General features: G+C 50.3%; 2 protein-coding genes across 4 annotated transcripts in view; both read right to left on the bottom strand.

Annotated features, from left to right (window-relative positions):
- Positions 1 to 475: 475 nt before the first annotated feature.
- SRPK3 (SRSF protein kinase 3) lies at positions 476 to 10,391 on the bottom strand. 2 transcript variants are annotated; one of them, XM_072625830.1, is made up of 15 exons: positions 9,811 to 10,391; positions 8,488 to 8,621; positions 7,956 to 8,064; positions 7,737 to 7,824; positions 7,446 to 7,533; positions 7,022 to 7,128; positions 5,800 to 5,965; positions 5,606 to 5,631; positions 4,029 to 4,221; positions 3,600 to 3,896; positions 3,402 to 3,502; positions 1,952 to 2,059; positions 1,728 to 1,797; positions 1,527 to 1,619; positions 476 to 1,046 (listed from the first exon to the last, which is right to left on the bottom strand). In XM_072625830.1, the coding sequence occupies exons 1-15, from the start codon at positions 10,290 to 10,292 to the stop codon at positions 862 to 864; spliced, it is 2,247 nt and encodes a 748-aa protein (XP_072481931.1). In that variant the 5' UTR covers positions 10,293 to 10,391; the 3' UTR covers positions 476 to 861. The 2 variants fall into 2 exon arrangements, with proteins under 2 accessions (XP_072481931.1, XP_072481932.1); XM_072625831.1 differs by lacking the exon at positions 9,811 to 10,391 and adding an exon at positions 8,820 to 9,141.
- Positions 10,392 to 12,818: 2,427 nt separating this feature from the next.
- Positions 12,819 to 20,717, bottom strand: part of PLXNB3 (plexin B3) — a 47,727-nt gene continuing 39,828 nt past the window's right edge. Inside the window, exons 26-36 of one of the 2 annotated variants that reach the window (XM_072626648.1) lie at positions 20,597 to 20,663; positions 20,042 to 20,357; positions 19,286 to 19,389; positions 19,055 to 19,148; positions 18,265 to 18,431; positions 17,477 to 17,637; positions 16,163 to 16,310; positions 15,805 to 15,869; positions 15,554 to 15,629; positions 14,174 to 14,248; positions 12,819 to 13,664 (exon numbers count right to left, since the gene is read on the bottom strand). In XM_072626648.1, the coding sequence (XP_072482749.1) occupies positions 13,560 to 13,664; positions 14,174 to 14,248; positions 15,554 to 15,629; positions 15,805 to 15,869; positions 16,163 to 16,310; positions 17,477 to 17,637; positions 18,265 to 18,431; positions 19,055 to 19,148; positions 19,286 to 19,389; positions 20,042 to 20,357; positions 20,597 to 20,663 (1,378 nt within the window). In that variant the 3' untranslated portion in view covers positions 12,819 to 13,559. The remainder of the gene's footprint in view (positions 13,665 to 14,173; positions 14,249 to 15,553; positions 15,630 to 15,804; positions 15,870 to 16,162; positions 16,311 to 17,476; positions 17,638 to 18,264; positions 18,432 to 19,054; positions 19,149 to 19,285; positions 19,390 to 20,041; positions 20,358 to 20,596; positions 20,664 to 20,717) is intronic. The other variant, XM_072626647.1, reaches the window with a different exon arrangement.

Below are 20,717 nucleotides of genomic sequence, written 5' to 3'. Positions count from 1 at the left end.
CAGAAATGTTACTCTCTTTTAATCAACAAAGGGAAGAGGGAATGATAGTCAATTGGAAAGACATTTAACTGAAGGTTATAAAAAATAGACTTAAAAACAGTTAAAATGAATTTTATAAAAGTCCTACTTGTCCCTTATTATGGCATGGAGGTGACCTTAAATTCTTTTTTTTCTTTTGTTTTCAATTTTCTACCATCACTTCATAAGTCTTAGATTTTCTACCCCTCCCTCCCCAAGATAACGTGCAATCTTACATGGGTTCTACACATACATTCTTATTAAACCATTTTCACATTAGTCATGTTGCATATTAGAATTAAAACGAATGGGAGAAACCATGAGAAAAACCCAAACAAAACAAAACACAAGAGAAGATAGTCTGCTTCATTCTGCAATCCAATTTTCAGTTCTTTCTCTGGATGTGGAAGGCATTTTGCCTCAAGACTGACAAATGAGTTTCACACCAAGAAAGATCTTCAGTAAGAAAAACAACTTTATTGCTTTTATTTTGCCCTGAGCTGAAAACTGGGATCAGAAAGAAGGAAAAAAACTGGAAAACAGGTGGGAAAACAACTCTAAATCCTCCAGAAATGCTGCTGGCTAAACAGATCGAACATAACTTACACTATTTATGGGCCTGAAAGGAAGATGTACCAAGGTTCCGAGAGACAGGAGGAATTGGAGCAGGCACTGATTGTGTAGGCCTGGTGCCTGGGGGTGTGGGCTGAACACACTTGAAGCGGTGCCCTGACCTCTTGAGATGGTCTCCTCCCCCATCTGGCACGGACCCAAGGCACATTTCAAAAGCAGGCCACCCTCTACCACAGCAAACTGGAGCAGGGAGAACAGGAGGAGTTGGGTTTAGGAGTTAAGCCAGGGGTGCTGGAGGCACTGAGCAGCGGTGGCCCGCCTTTCGGGGACATATTCCATCATGGGCAGCAGAAAATCTGTGAACTGTGTTGCCTGCTCCAGTGACCACTCGTATTTCTCCATGAGGACTTCATACAGACCCCAGTGCTTGAGATTTTTAATGTGACGGAGCTCACCTAGGACGGTACAAGTTGGTTAGCTTGGTTGGAAAATGGTTACCTGCTTCCATCTTCCTTCACACAGACCATCTGAGTTAGCTCCAATTATCCCCACCAGACAAATATGACTAACTTCTCTGATAGGACCCCATGCTCCTTGACCCACTACCCCACTCTTTACTGCTTTTGTCTTTCCATCCCACTTCTCTTTCAAGATACAGCTCCAGGGCCAATACTAGCCCTGAAGACAGTGATCAGGCACCCAAGCTGGCATTTAGTGCACACAGCTTGGTACTACCTCTGAGCAGAAAGGAATCACCTACAGGAAAATGGGAGCTCCTAGAGGGGCACTGGGTACTTGGCTACGGTTTGGCTAAAATGGAAAAACCCAGTCTTCTGCACTTGGCACTAGGCGACCTGGCTAGAAATTGAGACATATGATTCACCTGGTTTCCCATCCCTCCTGGCTCCCAAAGGCCCTTGCAACCTAGTCAGTACCTCGTCTAGTGAAGTATTCCCGTGAATAGCGGCCAGAGAGGGCAAAAGCTGGAGGGATGTCTCCAAGGAGCTCCACGATGTGGGCTATGTGATCTGGGAAGGAAGCAGGATCTACAGTAAGTGCTCTGTCCCTCCCACTTTTCCCCCTTTCTCTTGTCCCACAGTGAGTTCCAGAGCCCTCTCTGCATCTACCTCACCCACCTTCATCTCGAGTATAGGTTTCTCCGGAGTGTGGTTCAAACAGATAGTCTCCTGTGGCCAGCTCAAAAGCCTGGATGGGGATAAAGAAAATGGGGTGAGTTGACTCTCAAGGCCCCAAGAGAAGGGCTGGTGTTGGCCCTGGAGCCATCCATGTCTTGAAGAACAAGTGAGATGGAAAGACAAAGGTACTAAAGAGTGGCGTGGGGTCCTATCATGATATCTACCATGCAAGCAGTGCTCCAGATATCAGCAGGTGTGCCATACTCAGCTCCAATGAGCACCTCGATTGCCCGGTACTGTCTGGTCTGGATATCCTCGGTAAAGTGCTTGTGCTTGGGAATAAGGGAAAGGTTGCTGGAGACAGGGCCTACCAGAACCAGTCTGGCCAGCCACAAGTCAGAGGAACAGAAGAAAGAATTGGACTAGCCCTGCTCTCCCAACCACCCTTACCTGCCTTCTAGTGAGTGGCCAGTACAGTCATGGGTCTAATGCCTAAGACTTTCCCACCTGACTCCATAGGTTCTGGAAGTGCTTGGGGCCTTAGGCCTGAGAAAATGGTCTCCTTGGGGTGTGACGGAGTTGAGTGGGTAGGTAGGGACCTTAACTTCCCCCCCCCGCCCCGACAATAGAAATTCTTAACCTTTTTTGTCACAGACCCCTTCTCAGATTAATATTTTTAAATGAATCACCAGGATTATAAAGGAAACTAATTCTAACTGAAATAGTTATCAAAATACTTTTTTTTTAAAACCCCTTAAAAACCAGACCCCCTAATTGGAGATCAGCAGGGATGAGTTGATTCAGGTACTGGACCTCCCACAGTGGCCACCCAGTACAAGGGTGGCATTCTTCGTTTTTGTGCATGCCTTAGGTTTAGGAGAGCCCTTGGCTAGGATCATACAGCAGCACCCTAAGATTATACCCCAGACAGGACTCCTGACTTCCAGGCCAGGACTGTTCACTAAGAAAAGGTGAGGGTTAGAAACTCTTGAAGAAGTGTTTGTCATATCCATTAGTGATTCATTGAGGAGGCCATGCCTCTCAATAGAATCAAATGGGAGAATATAAGAAATGATTTGGGGAGAGATCCAGAGTTCTCTCCTTTTCTCTAAAGTCCTGATTTTTAAAATTCAGTCTCTTGAAGGACATTGCTGATAATGAGATTGGTCTAACTTTCTTGTTCAGATCCCGCCCAAGCAGGCTAGCCATTGTGTTCTGCTCTGGCTTGGGTTAAGGGCATGAATTCTTTGAATAGATTACCTAAATCTGGGATTAATTTGAGAAGTAGATAACTTAACCAAAGTTTGGATCCAGTCCCTTATTGTAATATTCATTTTCTCATTAATTGTTAACCAGTCAGAGTTGATTGCCATCATTCCAAAAGAACATATAGGCCCTGAGCCTACCTTCATGATTATCTTTGATCTAAGAGAGATAGCCAAATGACCATCCTTCTATTAATAAAGGGACTGGCCTTATCAATAAAATTATTACATTAACCAAGAGGAAAAAAGGGTGGGAGACCAACACTACCCCAGAAACCTTTGCACATGCATGGCCCATTTTATGTGACCTTGTCTACAGCACTGCCTGATCACAACCTAGGGGCCAGAGGCCTGTGGAGACCTCAGCCAAGCAAAGAGGGCGATTCTCTGCTTCCCCCCATCACCATACCACCCAGCAAGCGTTGCCGAGATCAGCGATTTTGATCTTGATTTTGTCTGCATTCTGTGGTTCCAGAGGATTCACGAGGAAGTCTGAGGCATTGAATGTTCCTGAGTTGGGGGAAGGTAAGGAGAGAGAGCTGAAAGAGGGGCCTCCAGACTGGTAGAGGCTTCCGAGCCAATCCAGCCTTGCGCCCCCACCACTTACTGTTGAGGGAACAAAGTGCCCCCTTCTCCTGACGGTTGGAAAAGCCTGAAAGGGTGGAACCTGAGGTGGGGGAGAAGAGGGACCCCGAAAATCCAGAAGTCTGTGAGTCAGGACTGAAGCCTCGGTTGCCTGTGCGTTGTCCCCGAGGTGGTGAGGAAGAGGCTGGAGAGGCCTCTCCCCCTCCCCATGGGTGATAGCCTGAAGAGGAGGTCTGACTCTGGGGACTGCATGCCAAGCTGCCCCCTGAGGCCTCGGCAAGGGTGGTCCCGCTGCTTTCACCCAGCTGTGAGTTGTTACCTGTGGGAGAGAGGGTGAGCCTTTGTACCTCCCACCTGATCTCCCCGCCTCAACTGTCTGATAAAGACCAAGTATGATGGAGGGTAAGGGATATGGGCCTCCCCCTCTGTCTCTGTCCCCTTCCTCACTCACATGTGGCTCCTGCGGCTTCATCTGAGTCCACATCAGGGGGCTGGGGTGTCGGAACCAACAGGCCTTCCAAGCCCCTCTCACCCTCCAGGTCCTCCAGGCGCTGCAGGTCCCGAAGGCGCTCCTCCAGGAGCTGCTTCTGCCGTTTCAGCTTACGTCTCATCTTCTTCTTCTTGTTCTTAGACAGCTTCCCATTCTAAGCAGAGAGGAGGCCAGGATGGGGAGGGCAGAGGAGAGGAACCCTTCCTCCTCCCAAGAAGCAAGGGCATGGTTCCCGTGGACCTCACCCCTCCAGCCCAGCTGAGGGGGCCCCAGATTGGCTCATCAGCCCTTGAGGTCACAAGTACAGTCCAGAGGCCCCAGGAGAGTTCAGGGTACACGTCCCTATCTCTCCCCCCACCCAGTCACTCCTTTGTGCTAAGTGCTTTACAATGATTATCTTATTTGATCCCCATAACAAGCCTGAAAGGTAGGTGCTATCTCTCTTTTACAGGTGAGTAAATTGAGGCAGGGGGAGAAGGAGGGGTCAGTGACTTGCCCAGGGTCACACAGCTAGTAAATGTCTGAGACTGGATTTGAACTCAGGTCTTCCTGACTACAGGCCCAGTGCTCTGTACACTGTGGTATGCCCTAGCTGTGCCTTACTATAAAGAAAGGGAGCTAGACTAGATTGTCTCTAAGGTCCCTTTGAGGGCTAATTCTATGATCCTAGGAATTCATGAATAAATCCTCCAACTCCCCCTCCTTCCTGGCCCAGGCTATACCACTCAGACCAAGCCCCTTCCCCCTTTTTTGGCCCTTAAAGCCCCTCCCCTTTTTCCTGGATCTTCCATTTCCTCTTCGGTTAGGAAGGGTGGAGTTTGGAGTCTCTTCTATCCTTCTAGCTCTGATGTCCTATGATTAGTACAAGTCTGTCTACTTTGGTACAGGCACTCCCCCATTTTACAAACATCTGATTTGAGGAATCAACTATCTAGCTTTCAATGATTGGCCCGATCCAGTGTCCCTGGCAAGCCTTGTTCTTCCAAACAAATCGTTTCTTAAGGGCTAGCTATTAACTTCATTCAAAGGTCACTCACTACGGGCTAGATGGGACCTGCCCTGGGAATCTGAGACCAAAGAAGCTATTCACAAGCAGATTATTGGCAATTGGGGGCTTCCCTGAGGGCAGAGGAAGCCTCTACTCTCCACCCGAAGGCTGAAGAACAGGAGGGGACTCTCAGACAAGAGAAGAGGTGCTCAGTAAAGACGGGTTGAATGGAATGAATGATACTCAGAAAGAATTCATAAGAGTTGACATTGATTGACAAACATGAACACTAACTTAAAAATCCAACCAAGACAAACCAAAGACCACCTTCGCTCGGAGTTCTCAGAGACTCTGAGGTAAATTTATTAACTAATTGCCGCCACCACCACCCACAGCTCAGGTTGCTCCCAGGACTAGGTGGTGGAAAGAAGAAGGGCCCTGTCCCCAAATCTTGCTTCTCTCATCCCTGCACCTTTAATATGTCCCATGGGAGGACACAAACTTTGAGTAAGCTCAAAGGCAAGGGGCAGATACCAGGGTACCAACTTACCATGATCTTCTGGGGTGCAGAGCTCACTAGAGTAGGCCAGAGAGAGGAGGTGTGGGGAGGAGAGATAGAGACAGAAAGTTAAGGAAGTCAGATGGCAGAGGGAATTCTTACACCCCAGGGGCTGAGGGGACAAGAGGGCTGGCACTAAGGGAAGGTGTCTCTCCCCTCTCCCACATCCCCAGCTCAAGTAGTACCAGTGTTTCCAGAGATAGGTGGGGCCCCCGACTGCTGCCATAGTGTGGCCTCTGCTGCTAGTCTTCGAATATAGACCTCACCCACACACAGAAGAATGTTCTCCGGCTTGATGTCAGTGTGGATGATCTTACATTTGGTGTGAAGATAATCCAGACCCTGCAGCACCTAGTGGTGGAACCATCAGTGATCAACTGGATTTCCCCAAGCTTCTCCCCACTGCCACCAGTGGAAAATCATAGGCTCATAGATTTGGGGTAGGGAAAGACTGTAAGAGGTTACTTGGTCTCAACTCTTCATTTTACAGATGAATGAACTTAAGCTCACATACCAACCAAATGATCAAGAATTTGTCTTATTACGAACTAAGAGGTAGTAACAGGGTCCTGAGGTCAAATCTCAAGGGAAATTAGAGATAGATGGATAAGATAGATAGATAAAGAAAGAAATAGAGATAGATCAGAGAAGTATAGATAGATCAGAGAAATAGATTAGAGATTATATAGACAAAAAGAGACAGATTAGAACAGTGGTGGGGAAACTGCAGCCTGGAGGCTACATGTGGCCCTCTAGGTCCTCAAGTGTGGCCCTTTAACTGAATCCAAACTTCACAGAACTGGATTCAGCCAAGGATAGCACTTGAGGACCTAGAGAGCCACATGTTCCCCACCCCTGGATTAGATAGACATAGAGATTAGATGGATGGATGGATGGATGATGATGCAAACCTATCACAATTAACCTATCTCAAAACTATACTACAAGTCAGAAATTATAAAACAATTTTATATTAGCTAGAAAATAGAACAGAGTAGCTCACAGGTACATTGCAGGAGAAGTCCAATACAGTGACCACAAACCCAATCTAGAAACCCAATTCCATAACCCAAGAATGCAGGATGAGAAACAAGAGGCCTAGGTGGTGAAGTGACTTGCCCAGAGTGACAACTTTCAGAGTTGGGATTCCTACCCTGGCCTTCTGACTAAAGGCTATGGCCTGTAGCTATATGAATGAGGCAGAGTGATTGTCAGGTTAACTATGAAGCTGAAGCTGGGATTTTAATGCACTGTCCAGACTGGGAAGAGGTCAGTAAGTAATTAACCAACAGGAACCCTATTAGAATAGCCACTCCCTGAGGGTGTCCCCAACACTTGGTTTTGGTTCCCTTCCGTTCCTGAGCATCCCCAGCCCACTCCCCAACCCAGTTCCCAAGCCAGCTCTACCTGCCGCATTATACTCTTCACACAGGGGAGGGGAAGGCCCTGGTAGTTAGATTTGATGATCCATTTAAGGAGCTGGTGACCCAGAACCTCCAATACCATGCACACATCTGACCAGGCACAGGAGTGAAGGCACGTACAACTGAACAGTAGATCAATGAGCATTCCCTCCCGGTGCTGGAGATGCCTTGCTCCCGTAGGGGAGACATGGCTCCCCTCTTCCCCAAGACAGTTTTCCAGAGATGCCTCCAAACCCAAGGGAATCTTTGACCACTGATGCCTTCTTGGCACCCCATCTCTTTTATTTTTTTTTTAAAGAGGGCAGCAATTCAGAGGATATAGACCCAGACCCCTTTTCCTATTCACCCTCTCCAGACCCCCCTGGACACTGCCCAAACCCTCAGAATTACCAAACCCCCAAGGATACGGACACCATTGATCCCTGAGATTCTGAAGTCATCGATGAGCTGCACGACAGTCTCTCTTTTGGGGTCGCTGGGATCGCTGTCCCGGACCTGGAGGCATCAAGACTATGATGGGGGGCGGGGTCGAGGTGAGGAGCAGAGGAGTCCAGGGAACCTTCTCAGCTCCCTCTACACCATCAGGAAATTTGGTCCTCTGAGATCTCCCTCCCCCTCCCCCTCCCCCTCTTACTGTCTTTGACTGATGGGGGCGGGGCACAGACACGGAGGCCCCAAAAAGCTGAGTGAGGACTTACACATTTGAGCAGTTTGATCTCATCCACAGCAGTCTCAGTATAATGGAGAGCACTCTTGACCACCTTTAGGGCCACAAACCGTTTCCGCCTACAAAACAGACCCGGATCACCTGTTATCATCAAGGTCCGTATCTGGGCCTCGGAATCCAAGGATAGGAGGGGGTCGAGAGAAGATAGGCCAAACGGGCCAGGAGGAGGGTGTGGGGGAGGATCACTCACTGAATATCCCAGCAGAGCCAGACTGTAGAGAAATGGCCCCACCCCAGCTTTCGAACCACGTGGTATCGTCCATTGAACAGGTCTCCAATCTTCACTGGGTAGTAACCACCTAAGGGGAGGGAAAACAGATGGAAAGAATACTTCATTGTTAGGATACCACTTTTCCAAGGCCCAGAGTCTGCCCAGGGTGCCTCTGCCTAGTCACCCCCATCCCTTACAGGCTCACTATTTGTCCTGATCATTGAGACCATAGTCCAACGGTCCACCGAAACTTGCTGAGCTCCCTCTCTCTCTCTCTCCTTGCTGTCTCTCCTCCCCCGAGCATAAAAGAACATAGGGCAGGTGGCCAAAAAGGGGCCTGGTGTTATCAGTTTAGTCCTCCCACCTCCATCCCCTTCCCTTCCTCAGCGGGGAGAGACTGAAGCTGCCTTTGTTTCTCTTTATTCAGGCTGCCTGCCCTGAGCTGGACCCTCTGCCCCCACCTCCCATCCAAAGCGGGGAGGCCAAGTTGGCTTTGTGGGCTCTCCATTACCCCTGCAGTAATCGGTGGGGTCTTCCTGTTCCTCATCATCAGAGCCCAGAAGGCTCTCCAGTACCATGGGGAGTAGCACCCGACCAGCTCTCACCTCCGGGTCAGTGAATTCGTGGGCACATGCAAGATGTGAGCTTGTTGGTAGGGGTGGAGAGGGAAGGCCTCAGGTTACTGTCCAAGTCTTCTTGGCTTTCCCCCAGTCCTCCCTCCGATTTCCAGTTCATCCCCACCAGGCTCCCTCCTCCACCATACTCCACCCCTCTCCCCCCCATTCTCCAGGGCTGCCCAGCTCTACTCTGGATCTGGACCCACAGACTTGAGGCATCCCCTACCTGTCGCTGCTGCTGCTGCTTGAGCTCATTTCGACCTCCCCAGCACGCTACACCCTACCTACTCTACCCCAAGTCGGGGGATTGCCAGGAAAATCTATCTAACTGATCCCCCACTCCCCAACACCGAGGTCCGAAGAGCTCCGGTGTCCTGCCCTCAGTCACTCGGCCTAGCCCGTTGGAGGTAGGGGGTGGGGATGGGGTTGACGTCAATTTCTCCTTTTGGAATTTTTTTGGGAGGAGGGAGACCTTATCTCTACTGTGGGGAGAGTGGATTGAGGGGCATTTATAGCTGGGGTGATTTCATTCGGCCGGCCAGGGAAAGGGTTATAAATAGATTCTCAGCTGCTTTTAGGGAAGGGAAAGGTATGTCAGTGGAAAGGTCCCCTCCCCCTATCACCCAAAAAAGTCCACTCTACCAACTCGCTGAGGGTCCTGCTTCTTTAACTCTTAAAGGCACATGCTCCTCAAACGGAGACTTCCCCAGGGTTGCGCAGGCCGACAACATCGGCCACCTGAACAGACTGGACTACATGTTCCAGCTCTTAAACCCTACAGTCCCATGATCACCCTGGAGGGACCTATGGGTGAACTGGACTCTGCCTGTCTCCCCCTCTACAGACTGAAAGGGGTTTATCACTTCCTCCGTCTGTTTCAACTTCTTGGGGGGCTTACCCCCCCAAGTCTAGGGGGAAAGAGTGACCATCCCGGGACCTGCCACGCCCCCTCCACCCCCTACCCCCATCCCCGCAGAAATGCCTCTGAACTCCCAGAATCCCCCTGCGGGCCCTGGAAGTCCATCCTGCCTGGTCATCTAGGCTAGACCTCCTGGAACTCGCCACCCCACCCCCCATCCCCGGACCACTTCGTCCCCGCGCCTCCGATCCGCTCAGAGCTGCACCTGCTGCACCATCACCTCCCGCCCCCGCAGATGGCTTGGGTCTCCCTCCTTGGAGGGGGTCTGTCCCCCCAGAACGCCGTCGCATGCACTTACTAGAGCTGCACGTGCAGGTTCCCCACCTGAGAAGGCGGCGGCGGGGGGCCCGGAGGCGGCGGCGGAGGGGGAGGCGGGGGGGGGCGGCGGCGGGGGGGGGAGGAGGCGGCGGCGGCGGGGGGGGGCGGCGGCGGCGGCATTGGAGGCAATGGCGGAGGCAATGGCCGGGGGTGCTGCGGAAGCAGGGACTCCAGCCGGGACTCCAGCCGTTGCTTCCGCAGCCATCGCAGCCGCCGCCGCCCGGGCTTCCTGAGCTGGCCCCGCTGTGACTGCGGGTCGCTATCCCCACCGTCGTCCGCCTCGGCCCCTTCCTTGGTCTGTGGCTTCTCTCTCTTCTGGCCTGAGTGGGGCGGGTTAGGTTCCATGCGAGGCTTGGACAAGACCAGACGCATCAGGGCGGAGCGGGACAGGAGGCTAGAGAGCACCAGTAAGCCGAAGCCCCGGCCGCCCCCTCGGAAGCGGCCCGCCCGGAATGCAACCATAGCGAGTCGTCCAGGCGCCCGCTGCCAGGTCCTCGCTCCTCACTGGCCGGCCTTGTCCCGGGCCGTCCGGTCTCGATCCCGAGACGTTCGGACCTGGGACCCACCTCCCCCCTTGCTAATCTTCACAGCTACGACGGCCAGCGAGCCTCACGGCACGCGGACACGGTCTCTCTCGCTCCCAGACGAGGAGCTGGATCGACTGGATAGAGAGGAGAGAGCAGTAAGCGGGAAGCTTGTGCTCGAGCTCCGCGAACCTGCTCGACAGCCTCTCCTCACCTCGGCGATCCACGCACTGGAGCGGCTTTTGCAGTGCCGTCGTTTTATACTCTCGTCCCCCCTCCCACCCTGCCAACGTCCCGCGCACAGCGCTCATTGGTTGATTTTTCAAACACGCCGAGGGTGCTCCCACACTCTTTGCCCGGAGACGAAATCTTCTCACCGCCCCTCTCTCTGAGCCTCAATTTCCCCGAGCAAAAAAGTGATTGGATGGGACTAACCCAGCCAATGCGCTTTTTTTCTGTGCACTTCACTACTTTTTGACCCCCATTACCCTCACTCGGTTTGTTCCAGACGAACTGAATGGCCACCCGCCGTTCCTCACTCTAGACCTGTCGGGGAGGCTGCCCCCTCCACTCGTTCCCATTGATCATTCCAGCATCCCGACCCTTCTCTGTTGTCTTTGCACCCACCTTCCAGGCTTTCGTTCGGTTAGAAATGTTTGTTGAGTGTATTTATTCAATCTTATAGCCCTCTCCCCCACTCCTCCATATTGGGCTGACCCAGCAGGAATTTTGCAGACAGTCAGTCAATAAACATTTATTAAGCACCTGCTGAGTACTAGGCACGGTGCCGAACGCTGAGGCAAAAGATGGTCTTTAAAGAGCTCACAATCTAATAGGGGGTAGTAAAGTCGGGGGGGGGGCGCCCCGGGGGGAGGGGACACAACAAACAAATGCGTGCAAACAAGTTCTATACAAGATCAATAGAAAATAATGACCAGAGGGAAGGCCCTGGAATTCAGAGGGCTTAGCCGGGGAGCTCAGAGGTCAGGGCCGAGGAGGGGGAGTACTGGGGATCACCCAGAGAAAATACCCAGAGCCGAGAAAAGGAGGGACTGGTTGGCGGAGCAGCCAGGGATCACCGGGTTGAAGAGTTCACTTGAGGGGGCTGAGTCACGAAGGGGTTGGAACACCAAACAGAGCATCTTGTACTTGATCCTGGAGGCAAGAGGGAGCCACGGGAGCTTATGGAGCAGGGGAGTTACATGATCTGACCTGCACTTTAAGAAAATCACTTTAGTGGCTGAATGGAAGATGACAAGGGGCTGAATTTGAGAAATGACTAGCCTTGGCGAGTTTGGATATGGCGGTGTGAGTTAGGGAGTGATCGAGATTAACACGTTGCGAGGCCAGGGAACTGGGAAAATGGTGTTACTACTTGCCCTATCCTCACTGGTCTGGAGGGGAGGACTGGACAGTCTCTTTTTGTGCTCCACCCCCCCTTCCCCCCCCCCCCCCCCCGGCCAAAAAACGCTCCACACAAGGTGGCTCATTGGTTTTTTAAAAAGCGCCGACTGCACTCTCACTTTTTGCCCCGGGACCGGAACCTTTTCTTATCCCTGTCTCTGGGTTTACAGTAGGGCCGGGGTGGGGGTGGGGAACACAGGCGGAAAGAACTTGAGGGGATGGATAGTTCAGTTTTAGATTTGTGTTAAAGATGTCTACCGGACATACAGTTTGAGATGTCTGAAAGACACTTAGAGATGCGAGATTAAAGGACAAGCCGAGGGCTAGGGCAAAATGGATATATTTGAGAATCATCAGCATAGAGACAGTAATTAAATCCTTGGGAGCCTATGAGACCCCCAAGAGAAGCGGGCCCAGGACAGAGCCCCGGGGAAACCTATGATTCAAGGGCATGATCTGGAGGAGGATCCAGCAAAAGAGACAGAGAAGGAGTGGTCAGAGATGGAGGAGGAGAACCAAAAGAGAGATGAGGAGTGTGAGTGTCTGTGTCTCTGTCTGTATCTCTGTGTGTTAGTGTCTCTGTATGTGTCTGTGTGTGTCTGTGTTTCTGTCACTGTGTGTCTGCGTGTTTGTGTGTCTGTGTGTGTGTCAGTGTATGTGTGTCAGTGTGTGTGACTGTGTGTGTGTGTGTTTGGGCATCTGTGTGTCTGTCTCTGTGTGTGTCAATGTCTCTATATGTATATGTGTGTATTTGTGTGTCTGTGTCAGTGTGTGTGTATTTGTATGTCTGTGTCTCTGTGTCTGTGTGTGTGTCAGTGTGTGCACAATTTGCACTCTACTACCCTCCCTTCTCCCACTCCCCAAAATTATGCTCCCAGCCCCAGCTATTGCTACTAGGATCAGGATTTCTTCTGCCTCATTCCTGTGTCTCCCTATCCCCACACCCTGAGATCCCAACAGCAGGCATTCCAAAAGGGGAGAGAGGAGTCCTCCTCAGGAAATATGTTGACAACTGCCTGTCCTCCAGACACTCCACAAACACAAACTACCAACAAAATACTGGATTTTAAACTTTTTTCAAGTCTTTGATCTCATTTATTTTCAAATGGAATTTTCCAGCAAGTAAATAAATATATGGGATGGGAGTGGGGGTGGGGGTAGGCCATCCTTTAAGTATCCCAAAAGAGGCTGGAGCTGGTGTGAATTATGAAAACCCCGACTGCCTGAGACTAGCCATGCCTTAGTTAACAGGTCTCAATAAGAGAGGCAAAGCTTGGTGCTGTCTCCCACACATACCCCCACTAATAATCCTAGTGAAGGGGTGAGGGGAAGCCACAGGCTAGGCCAGACTGGCTTGAGTGGAAAGTCTTGAATGTTTGCCACCCCTCCCCCCCTCCCACTTCTCCACTATAGAAAAATGTCCCAGACAGGGTTCATTTTCCACTATCTCCTCCATACTTGGGAAAAATAGGGTCAAATTTTGACCACTACTCTGGGTACCAACAGTGCCCACCCAGCTGCCTGGCTGACTCTGCCCCAAACCACTTTTGAGGGTCCTGGAAAGAGAGGCTCTAAGACCTCTCTATCTCCATTTTGGAGGGAGGGGAAGGAGATTCGCTAAGGATAGAGTCACCCGGTTGGGTCTCTAGGGAGCCAGGACAAAAGGCACTACTGGTAAGAGAGAGGGGGCCTTGGCAGTTGACTTTAAGCTGGAGGCCTTGGCTGGGGCAGCTCCCACACTCCAGGTTGGTCCATTTCCTTCTTCTTGGCCCAAGATCTGGACTCGGGGCGGGGGAGGGCTTCATAAGTCAGTAACTTTGTTTTCTACCAGAGCAGCAATCTGTTGAAGCCGGTAGGCCAACTGCATCTTCTGGCCCACAGGGTCCTCCTCCAGGGCACTGATAATCTGGAAGAAACCAAAAAGATCTGATCAGCTAATGTTTCCCTCCTGGGCTTGCAGCTGCTCTGTCCCCTTCTATTTTGCCCCCTCCCACAATTCTGTCTCTTCTGAACCTTAGAGACCAGGGTAAAGTCTTCCCTAGGCAAAGACAGGTTCCCCCTCTGGGGCCTTCCCACAGAGCTGGAGCAAACTTTCCAAAAGCAAGTTTCTCTCCCCATCCCAGAGTACCTCTGAGAGAGATGAAGCCACTCTGAGCTTGGGTGGCAGGACCCCTTTTTTCAGGGAGTTTGGGTCCGGCACTTGGGAGATGATTTCCCCTCTGAAGGTCTTTCAGGATGTTAGGGATTAAAGCAAAGCTGTGGTCCAAGCAAAGCTAACTACTCTGCTCCCCACTCCCTCCACCTCCTCTCTAACTTTAAGTGGCTCTAGATATCTAACCTTAAGGGTTCTCCCCCTCCCCTCCAAGTTTCTAGGCCCTTCTCCAACCCCTGCCCAGAAGCCCACCTGCCTCTCACCTGGTCATAATACTTGTTGATGTAATTATACAGCTCATGCAGGGCAACCAGGCAGGTGATGTCAGAAGCATAGTTCTGGGGTTTGGGGGGAATACACATTGTTGGCAAGTGTCAGGTCTTGGTGGAGAAGGGCCCACTGAGGTCAGAATCATCCTCTTTCGGACACTCAGTCATCAGCAGTCCTATCTGGTCCCCACCCCCCATACACTAAATCTGTCCCCATCCTACTGGTCCAGTCTTGTACCCCTGCTCCCTTCTTCTCTGTCCGGACTGATCTCCTCACAGCCCTTTTTCTATAGTCCAAATCAGGAAGATCTAGTTTCATATCCTGCCTTACAGCTCATCATAGTGTCTTCAGGAGGTTATGGGTTCCACCTCGGACACTAACTGTGTGACCCTGGACAAGTTATTGAACTTCTCTGGATCCCTGTTTCATTATCTGCAAAATTAGGGAGTTGGACTCGACCCCTAGCTCTAAAGTCTATGATCATAGATGAAAAACTATTTCTAGCTGCTCTTTTGCAGTGGCAAAGAACTAGAAACTAAGAGGTGCCCATCTGTTGAGGGATGGCTGAACAAATAATGCATATGAATGGAATGGAATATTGCTTAGCTGTGAGAAATGGTTTCAGAGAAACCCAGCAAGACTCCTATGAAATGATGCAGTGAAGTGAGCAGAACCAGGAGCAGTTTGTATAATGACAACAATATTGTAAAGACAAGCAACTCTGAAAGAATTCGAAAGACCAATGCAGTGACCAAATGTGATTCCAGAGGAGACCTGATAAAACATGCTGCCTACCTCCTGACAGGCAGTTGGTGGATGGCAGAAGGAAGTATACATTTTTGGAAACAGTCACTGTGGGAATCTGTCTTGTGTAACTATGAGATTTGTTAAAAAGGTTTCTCATTTTGTATTTTTTTCCAGTTTTTTTTGGGGGGGGGTAGAATAAGGAAAGAGGAAATAAATGCTTGTTGCTTGAAAAAAAAAATGTGTCAAAGAAAATCTATGATCCTATGTCCTATGATGTATTATCTTCAGCTATTCCTCTCCTGTTGGCCCATCCTTCCAGGATTAGTTAAGTGGCCCCTCTTCCAGGCAGTCTTCCCTATTCAACCCAATGCACAAGAAGATGAGCATGCCTTCCTAGGAATTCAAAGCACTCAATCAAACTTGTTCATGCCTTTTCTTGTTGTTTTCTTTTAAAATTCTTTGCCGAGAGGGAGTCCAGTCTCCCCACTCAGACCATGATCTGACCTAAGTCAAGGTCTGGATCTCTTGTTACTTCTGTCAACCCTAAACATAATTCAAGGCCCAGTTATCCATTCAGCATAGGACAACTGTCCCACTCACCTCCCCAGTCCTGACCTGCTACTCACCCCTGATAACTCGGTCAAGGCAGAATTCATCTCCTGGTAACTGGCGGTTGTATTCTGCTGAATATCTGAGTAATACCTAGGCAGCAGGGAGGTACGAAGGAAGGGTCAACCAGCCCTAGGACCATGGAACCCCATGTGGACCCTCCCCTCACCCCAAACTTCAACTTCTGACAGAGCTCACCCAATGTTCCCTCTCTTCTGCCCCCCTCCCCTCCTCAGTCGCCCCTGCCCCAAGTCAGCCAACCACGTACTTCTCCACCATCTGCTTGTATCGAGGAATCTCCCGAGCATAGAGGAGTTTATTCACGGGGGAATCCTGCCATCCGCAGAAAAAGTAGAAAGGACTCAGGGTGAAACTGCTGGCAAAATCGCTGCCTTCCACCCCTCCGGCCCCGCCAGCCACTGTCCACAGTTCCCATTCCCAACACCTCACCCTCAGTTTCTAATGCTTCATCCCCCACAGTACCCTTTTAATACATCTTTCTGGGTCATCCCCCAAACCTCTCCTGGACCCTCTTCCTAGCTTTCTGGACCTTCCCTCCCACAGCTAGTCCAACAAGGTGTTAAAAACTCTCCTCTGGTGATGTGATTTCCTCCGTCCCTCCTCACCCGGCCCACTTTGTGCTCAGAGATGGTGCAGGAGTCAATGAAGGTTTGAGCAATGACGGTGAGAATAGCATCCACATTGTCTGAGACCCGGACATCAAAGATGAACTGGGGGTTCTTCAGGGTATTTACCCAGAAGCGCAGTAGCAAGCTGGCAGCGGAGACCAGAGAAGAAAGAGTGTCTTATTTCACTCCAAACCCCTAAACTGGTCTTTCCCAGAAATAGGGACACTCATACATTGTTGGTGGATATGAACCCTGGTACAATCCTTTGGGAGAGCTACTCAGCAGTTTCTTAAACAAGAGCTTTAAGAAACTGAAGATAATGTTGGATCCAGAAAACCCATAATTGGGCATATAGATAAAGAAAACAGAGATAAACTGTAAGGAAAAATCATAACTGTGTTAGTCGTCACTGGCGACAAGTATTTTGGCTTAATTTCTGTGACCTCAGAGCTCTGCACAGTACCAAGCACACAGAAAGCGTTATTCAACACCTTGTTGACTGAATGAACAACTAAGATATGATAGAGGAATGGCCAAACGGTGGCATTTAGAGGAAACAGAATATTATGGCAACATTAAAAATGGTAAATATGAGAATTATAAGGAAATATGGAAAGGCAGATAACGGTAGAGTAAAAAAAAAAAAGGGGCTGAATTGCAACAACAGCGCAGAAATTGGCCAACATGCTACATTTAGCCATGTCTGTATAGATGTAAATGGACAAAGGTTGGAAGGAACACAGTGTACATTAGCTGTCATTTTTTTTTTTTTTTTTTTTGGTAAAGAGTTCTGGTTATCTGTTCATGCTGGGCTTTGTTCCAGGGATTGCTGGGGTGGTAATATTAAGTTTATAATAAAAAGTAATTTAAAAAACTCCATGACCAGGGATGGATGTAGTCCCCCATCAGCTAGTGAGAATTGCATTAATTATCATGAAAATTACAGGACCATTGCCTTCCTAACATGGAAGTGGAGGGTATCCCCTTTCTTCTTTTGGAGCCCTAGGGGTATAGAGCTCATGTGACTGGGGAGGAGCATTGAGGAGGCACAAACTCTTTCATGATCTTTCTACAATCTACATTTTTCCAAGTCATCTCTTTCCCCATGACTCAGGTGTCCCTTCCCCGCCAAGACCAGGTAACTTGGACTTGGGAATTAGGATACCTGGGTTCTGACTCTGGTCCTATAATTTCCTGTATAACCTCAGCAAGTCACCTTACTGCTCCAGGTCTCAGTTTGCCCATCTGTAAAGTGGATGGCTTGGACTAAGTGGTCCTAAGGACCTTTCTGGTGGGTAGGGAGAGGGCTACCTGTTGGTTTTCCAGATGTGCAGCGTTTCCTGGTCTTCAATGCCATATTTGTCTGCCAACTCATCCAAGAAGTCAAATAAATACTTGACTGCAATGGGCACAGGCCGGTCCACACTGAGGATGGCTTGGAATGTATCGTCTACAAACTTTTGGAGTGTGCCCTATGTGGGAGACAGGTAAGATTTTGTTTGGTACCTTTTATTTTATTTTAATTTTTTCTTCACAAATCTCTTTTCTCTCCCCTCCTCTCCCTTCCCAAATTACAAAAGAAAAATAAAAAACAAATCCCAATCACGCCAAAAACCTTTGTGACAAATATGTGGAGTCATGCAAAAGAAATTTGTTTTATTTTTGTCCAGTGCTTGTCAATAGGTCTGTGGAGCAGCAATTGCCCTGGGGCTCATTTTGCTTCACTGGTGAATTGCAGTGGAAAGGCCACTAGCCTGGGCATCACAAAGCAGGGTGATCTTGGGTTAGTCCCTTCCCCTCTCTGGGCTTGGCTTCTTCACATGTAAAAAGAGGGCTCGGAAGATGACGCTGAGGCCCCTTCCAGCCCTGACTTTCTATTGTGGCCAAGTCGGATCACTTCTCTCTGCAAGGCTGGAATGGCCACCCTGCTAGTTTACCTCATTGGTTAATTTTCCCTGGGCTACTCTCCCCAGCACCTTCTCTGAGGCTGCTTTTGGCCATTGATATTCACACAGGGCAGGTTTGGCACATTCCTTCCACAGTGGAGTGGCTCCATCCTTGGCCTTGGGTCTACAGAATCAGGATGCCAACCCACCCACCTTCATAGAGAGGAGACGAGTGAGGTAGATTTCAGGGATGGCCTTGGCTCGTTCTCGCTCCCGAAGACTGCTTCTTCTCTGCTTGGCTACCTCAGGCTCCTCTGTAGACTTGACTAGGTGCCAGAGCCGGATGCCACTCTCATCGCCATCCTCCAACATGGGTAAGCCTGAGAGGGCACAGACCACTGTGGAGACTTCACCTCCCCCTTCCCCAGGGGAGACTGACTATGGCGACTAGGAGCATGTGTAGTGCCCGGACGCCGAGGGAGAAAGGAGACAGGGTGGAGCTTGGGATCCTGATTTCCTGGGATTTCCTGGACAGGATCCTCATGGACTCGGGACTATTCTTATCCCTCCTGCCTACTTTAGATTTCCCCTTTGGTTCAGCCCAGGCTATGAGGTACCATCTATGGCTAATTCAATAATTAGTCCATAATGCTTTTATGAGAAAGAGAATCAAAAGACACACACACACACACACACACACACACACACACACACATTCCTCCCTGCCTTTGATTCCCCTTTGGTTCAGCTGGGGAGAGTTGGTTGGGGGTAAGCTGGAACTCCCATTTGGTTTGATTCATCTATCAAAAGGAGCATCTGCCGAGTTAAGCTCATAGCACTTTAGGGTTAGGGTTGACCCTAAATGCCCTCACACATATTCAGTTTCAGAAGAGAATTTTGCACCCTCCCCTTCCCTCGATTCATTCTCCCAGCAGCCCCTAGTTAGCATAACTAAGTCTATGGCAGTGCCTCCATCTGGAACCGAACACCACATGCTACTTACTCTCTCCAGAGAGAAAGCTCTGATTCGGGCTTTTGGAGACGCTATTCCCATTGTGCATTCGGGGGATGAGCCCCACAGTTGCCCCATCTGGGACCTACAGGAAGGGAGAGGAGAGCAGGACAAAGTTGGCAGGATCATGGCCCCCTTCAGGGGCAGGGACCCAAGGAAAGGACCAGCTCTGGTCCCCGCTCCCTCCTTCCCCTTCTCCCTTGGCTGTGCCCATCTCAGCACCTTGTAATGCTGCAAAGTGTTGAGTCTTTTCCACTGGTTCTGGGTCACAGAGGTCAAATCCTCATCTGACAGGGTCAGGTGCCCAGCCACTCCTGAACGCCACTCTAGGGAAATAAGGGATGGGGGAATGAAAAGAGTGTGAGAATTTCTCAGTGGGAATAGACTTGGGTGAGGCCTGAGATTGCAGGGGTCCCACCACTTTAGCAAGAAGAAAATCTCCAAATCTCAGAGTTGAACTTTGGGCCTTGAGTCCCTTTATATTAGAGGTCACCCTGGTCCAATCCCTTTTCTTCAGCCAGATAAGGAAGTAGGACTCATCCCATCACTCCCTTGCTCGTAAACCTTCAAAGGTTCCCCATGCTCCATCAGATAAAATCTAGTCTGTAGCCTGGCATTCAAGGCCCCCCATGCCCTGGTTCCAGCTTTCTAGCCTCATCTCACACGTACTTTATGTTCCATGGATCCAGGGGTCTATCCCTGTACACCCCCTCCTCAGGTCCTGGGCTCTTTTCTCTGTTTCATATGAATTATCTTGCTAAGATCAGGTCAGGTTCAGCCTTCCCCACCTTTCTCAGTTCCCAGGGTTTCTCCCCCTCAAGCCCCTATCACAGAGGCTTAGATGGACACTGTCTGTGGCACTTGGGAAATTCTGTGGTCTGGCAGGCATTGCTGTATCTCTGGGTATAGGAAGAATCCTAGGGGGCTTCTCTGGACAGGGTGCTCTGGGAGGCCCTGGGGGGATAGAGAGTGTCTCACCGAGGTCAAGGGTATGCACTGAAGGCCTCTGGGAGAAGGGCGTGCCCTTGTAGACCTGGTCCAGCACCTTCTCCTTGACCTGAGTGATGGTGTCGGTGTTGAGCACTCGGGCAGGCACGCGTTGTGGCTCACCAGTCCCAGCCCCAGGCCCTACCAGCACAGTCAGTGTCAATGGCCAGAATTCCACGTCCTCCCGTAGGAGCCGGCTGTCATTCAAGGTCCGCTTCGCCTTGCCAGTCACGGCGTCCACAGGGCCTTTGTCAACCTGGTACTTGATGGCCCGGAAGAGCATGTACAAGGGCTCCCCTGCCACCTCCTAGGATCAGGAGAAAAGAGAAGTATCAGCCAGGAGAACTGGGGGAGCAAGAGAGGAATTGGCCAATGGGATCAGAGAGTTGGGAGGCATTCATTAGACAGCAAGATTTCAGAAATGAGGGTGGTGTTGGGCAGCTGGAAAGTAAGATTTGCCAGGGGTCTGTTGCAGGGATGGTCAGGGATTAGAGCCATTCCCATTCCGAAGTCCTTAGACCTTTAGGAGGGGTGAGGTTACATCACCTTCAGGAAGGAATAGAGACAGATAGACATCCAGTTGGTTAGAAGCTTTTCCACCATGGTCTCAGTCCTGTAAAGAGACACAAGACCATCAAAGAGGAAGAGGAACCTTGCATTGGAGAGC

Source organism: Notamacropus eugenii, chromosome X, assembly GCF_028372415.1.
Source record: "Notamacropus eugenii isolate mMacEug1 chromosome X, mMacEug1.pri_v2, whole genome shotgun sequence".
NCBI classification, from domain to species: Eukaryota; Metazoa; Chordata; class Mammalia; order Diprotodontia; family Macropodidae; genus Notamacropus; species Notamacropus eugenii.
This window is presented reverse-complemented; position numbering and strand designations above follow the sequence as displayed.

Coding starts and splice junctions, on each gene's coding strand:
- SRPK3 (XM_072625830.1), bottom strand. CDS start 10,292: ATGGTTGCATTCCGGGCGGGCCGCTTCCGAGGGGGCGGCCGGGGCTTC. Junction 5,966..7,021: donor TGAAGAGTATAATGCGGCAG/GTAGAGCTGGCT, acceptor TTCCACCACTAG/GTGCTGCAGGGTCTGGATTA. Junction 4,222..5,605: donor CTGCACCCCAGAAGATCATG/GTAAGTTGGTAC, acceptor CTCTCTGCTTAG/AATGGGAAGCTGTCTAAGAA.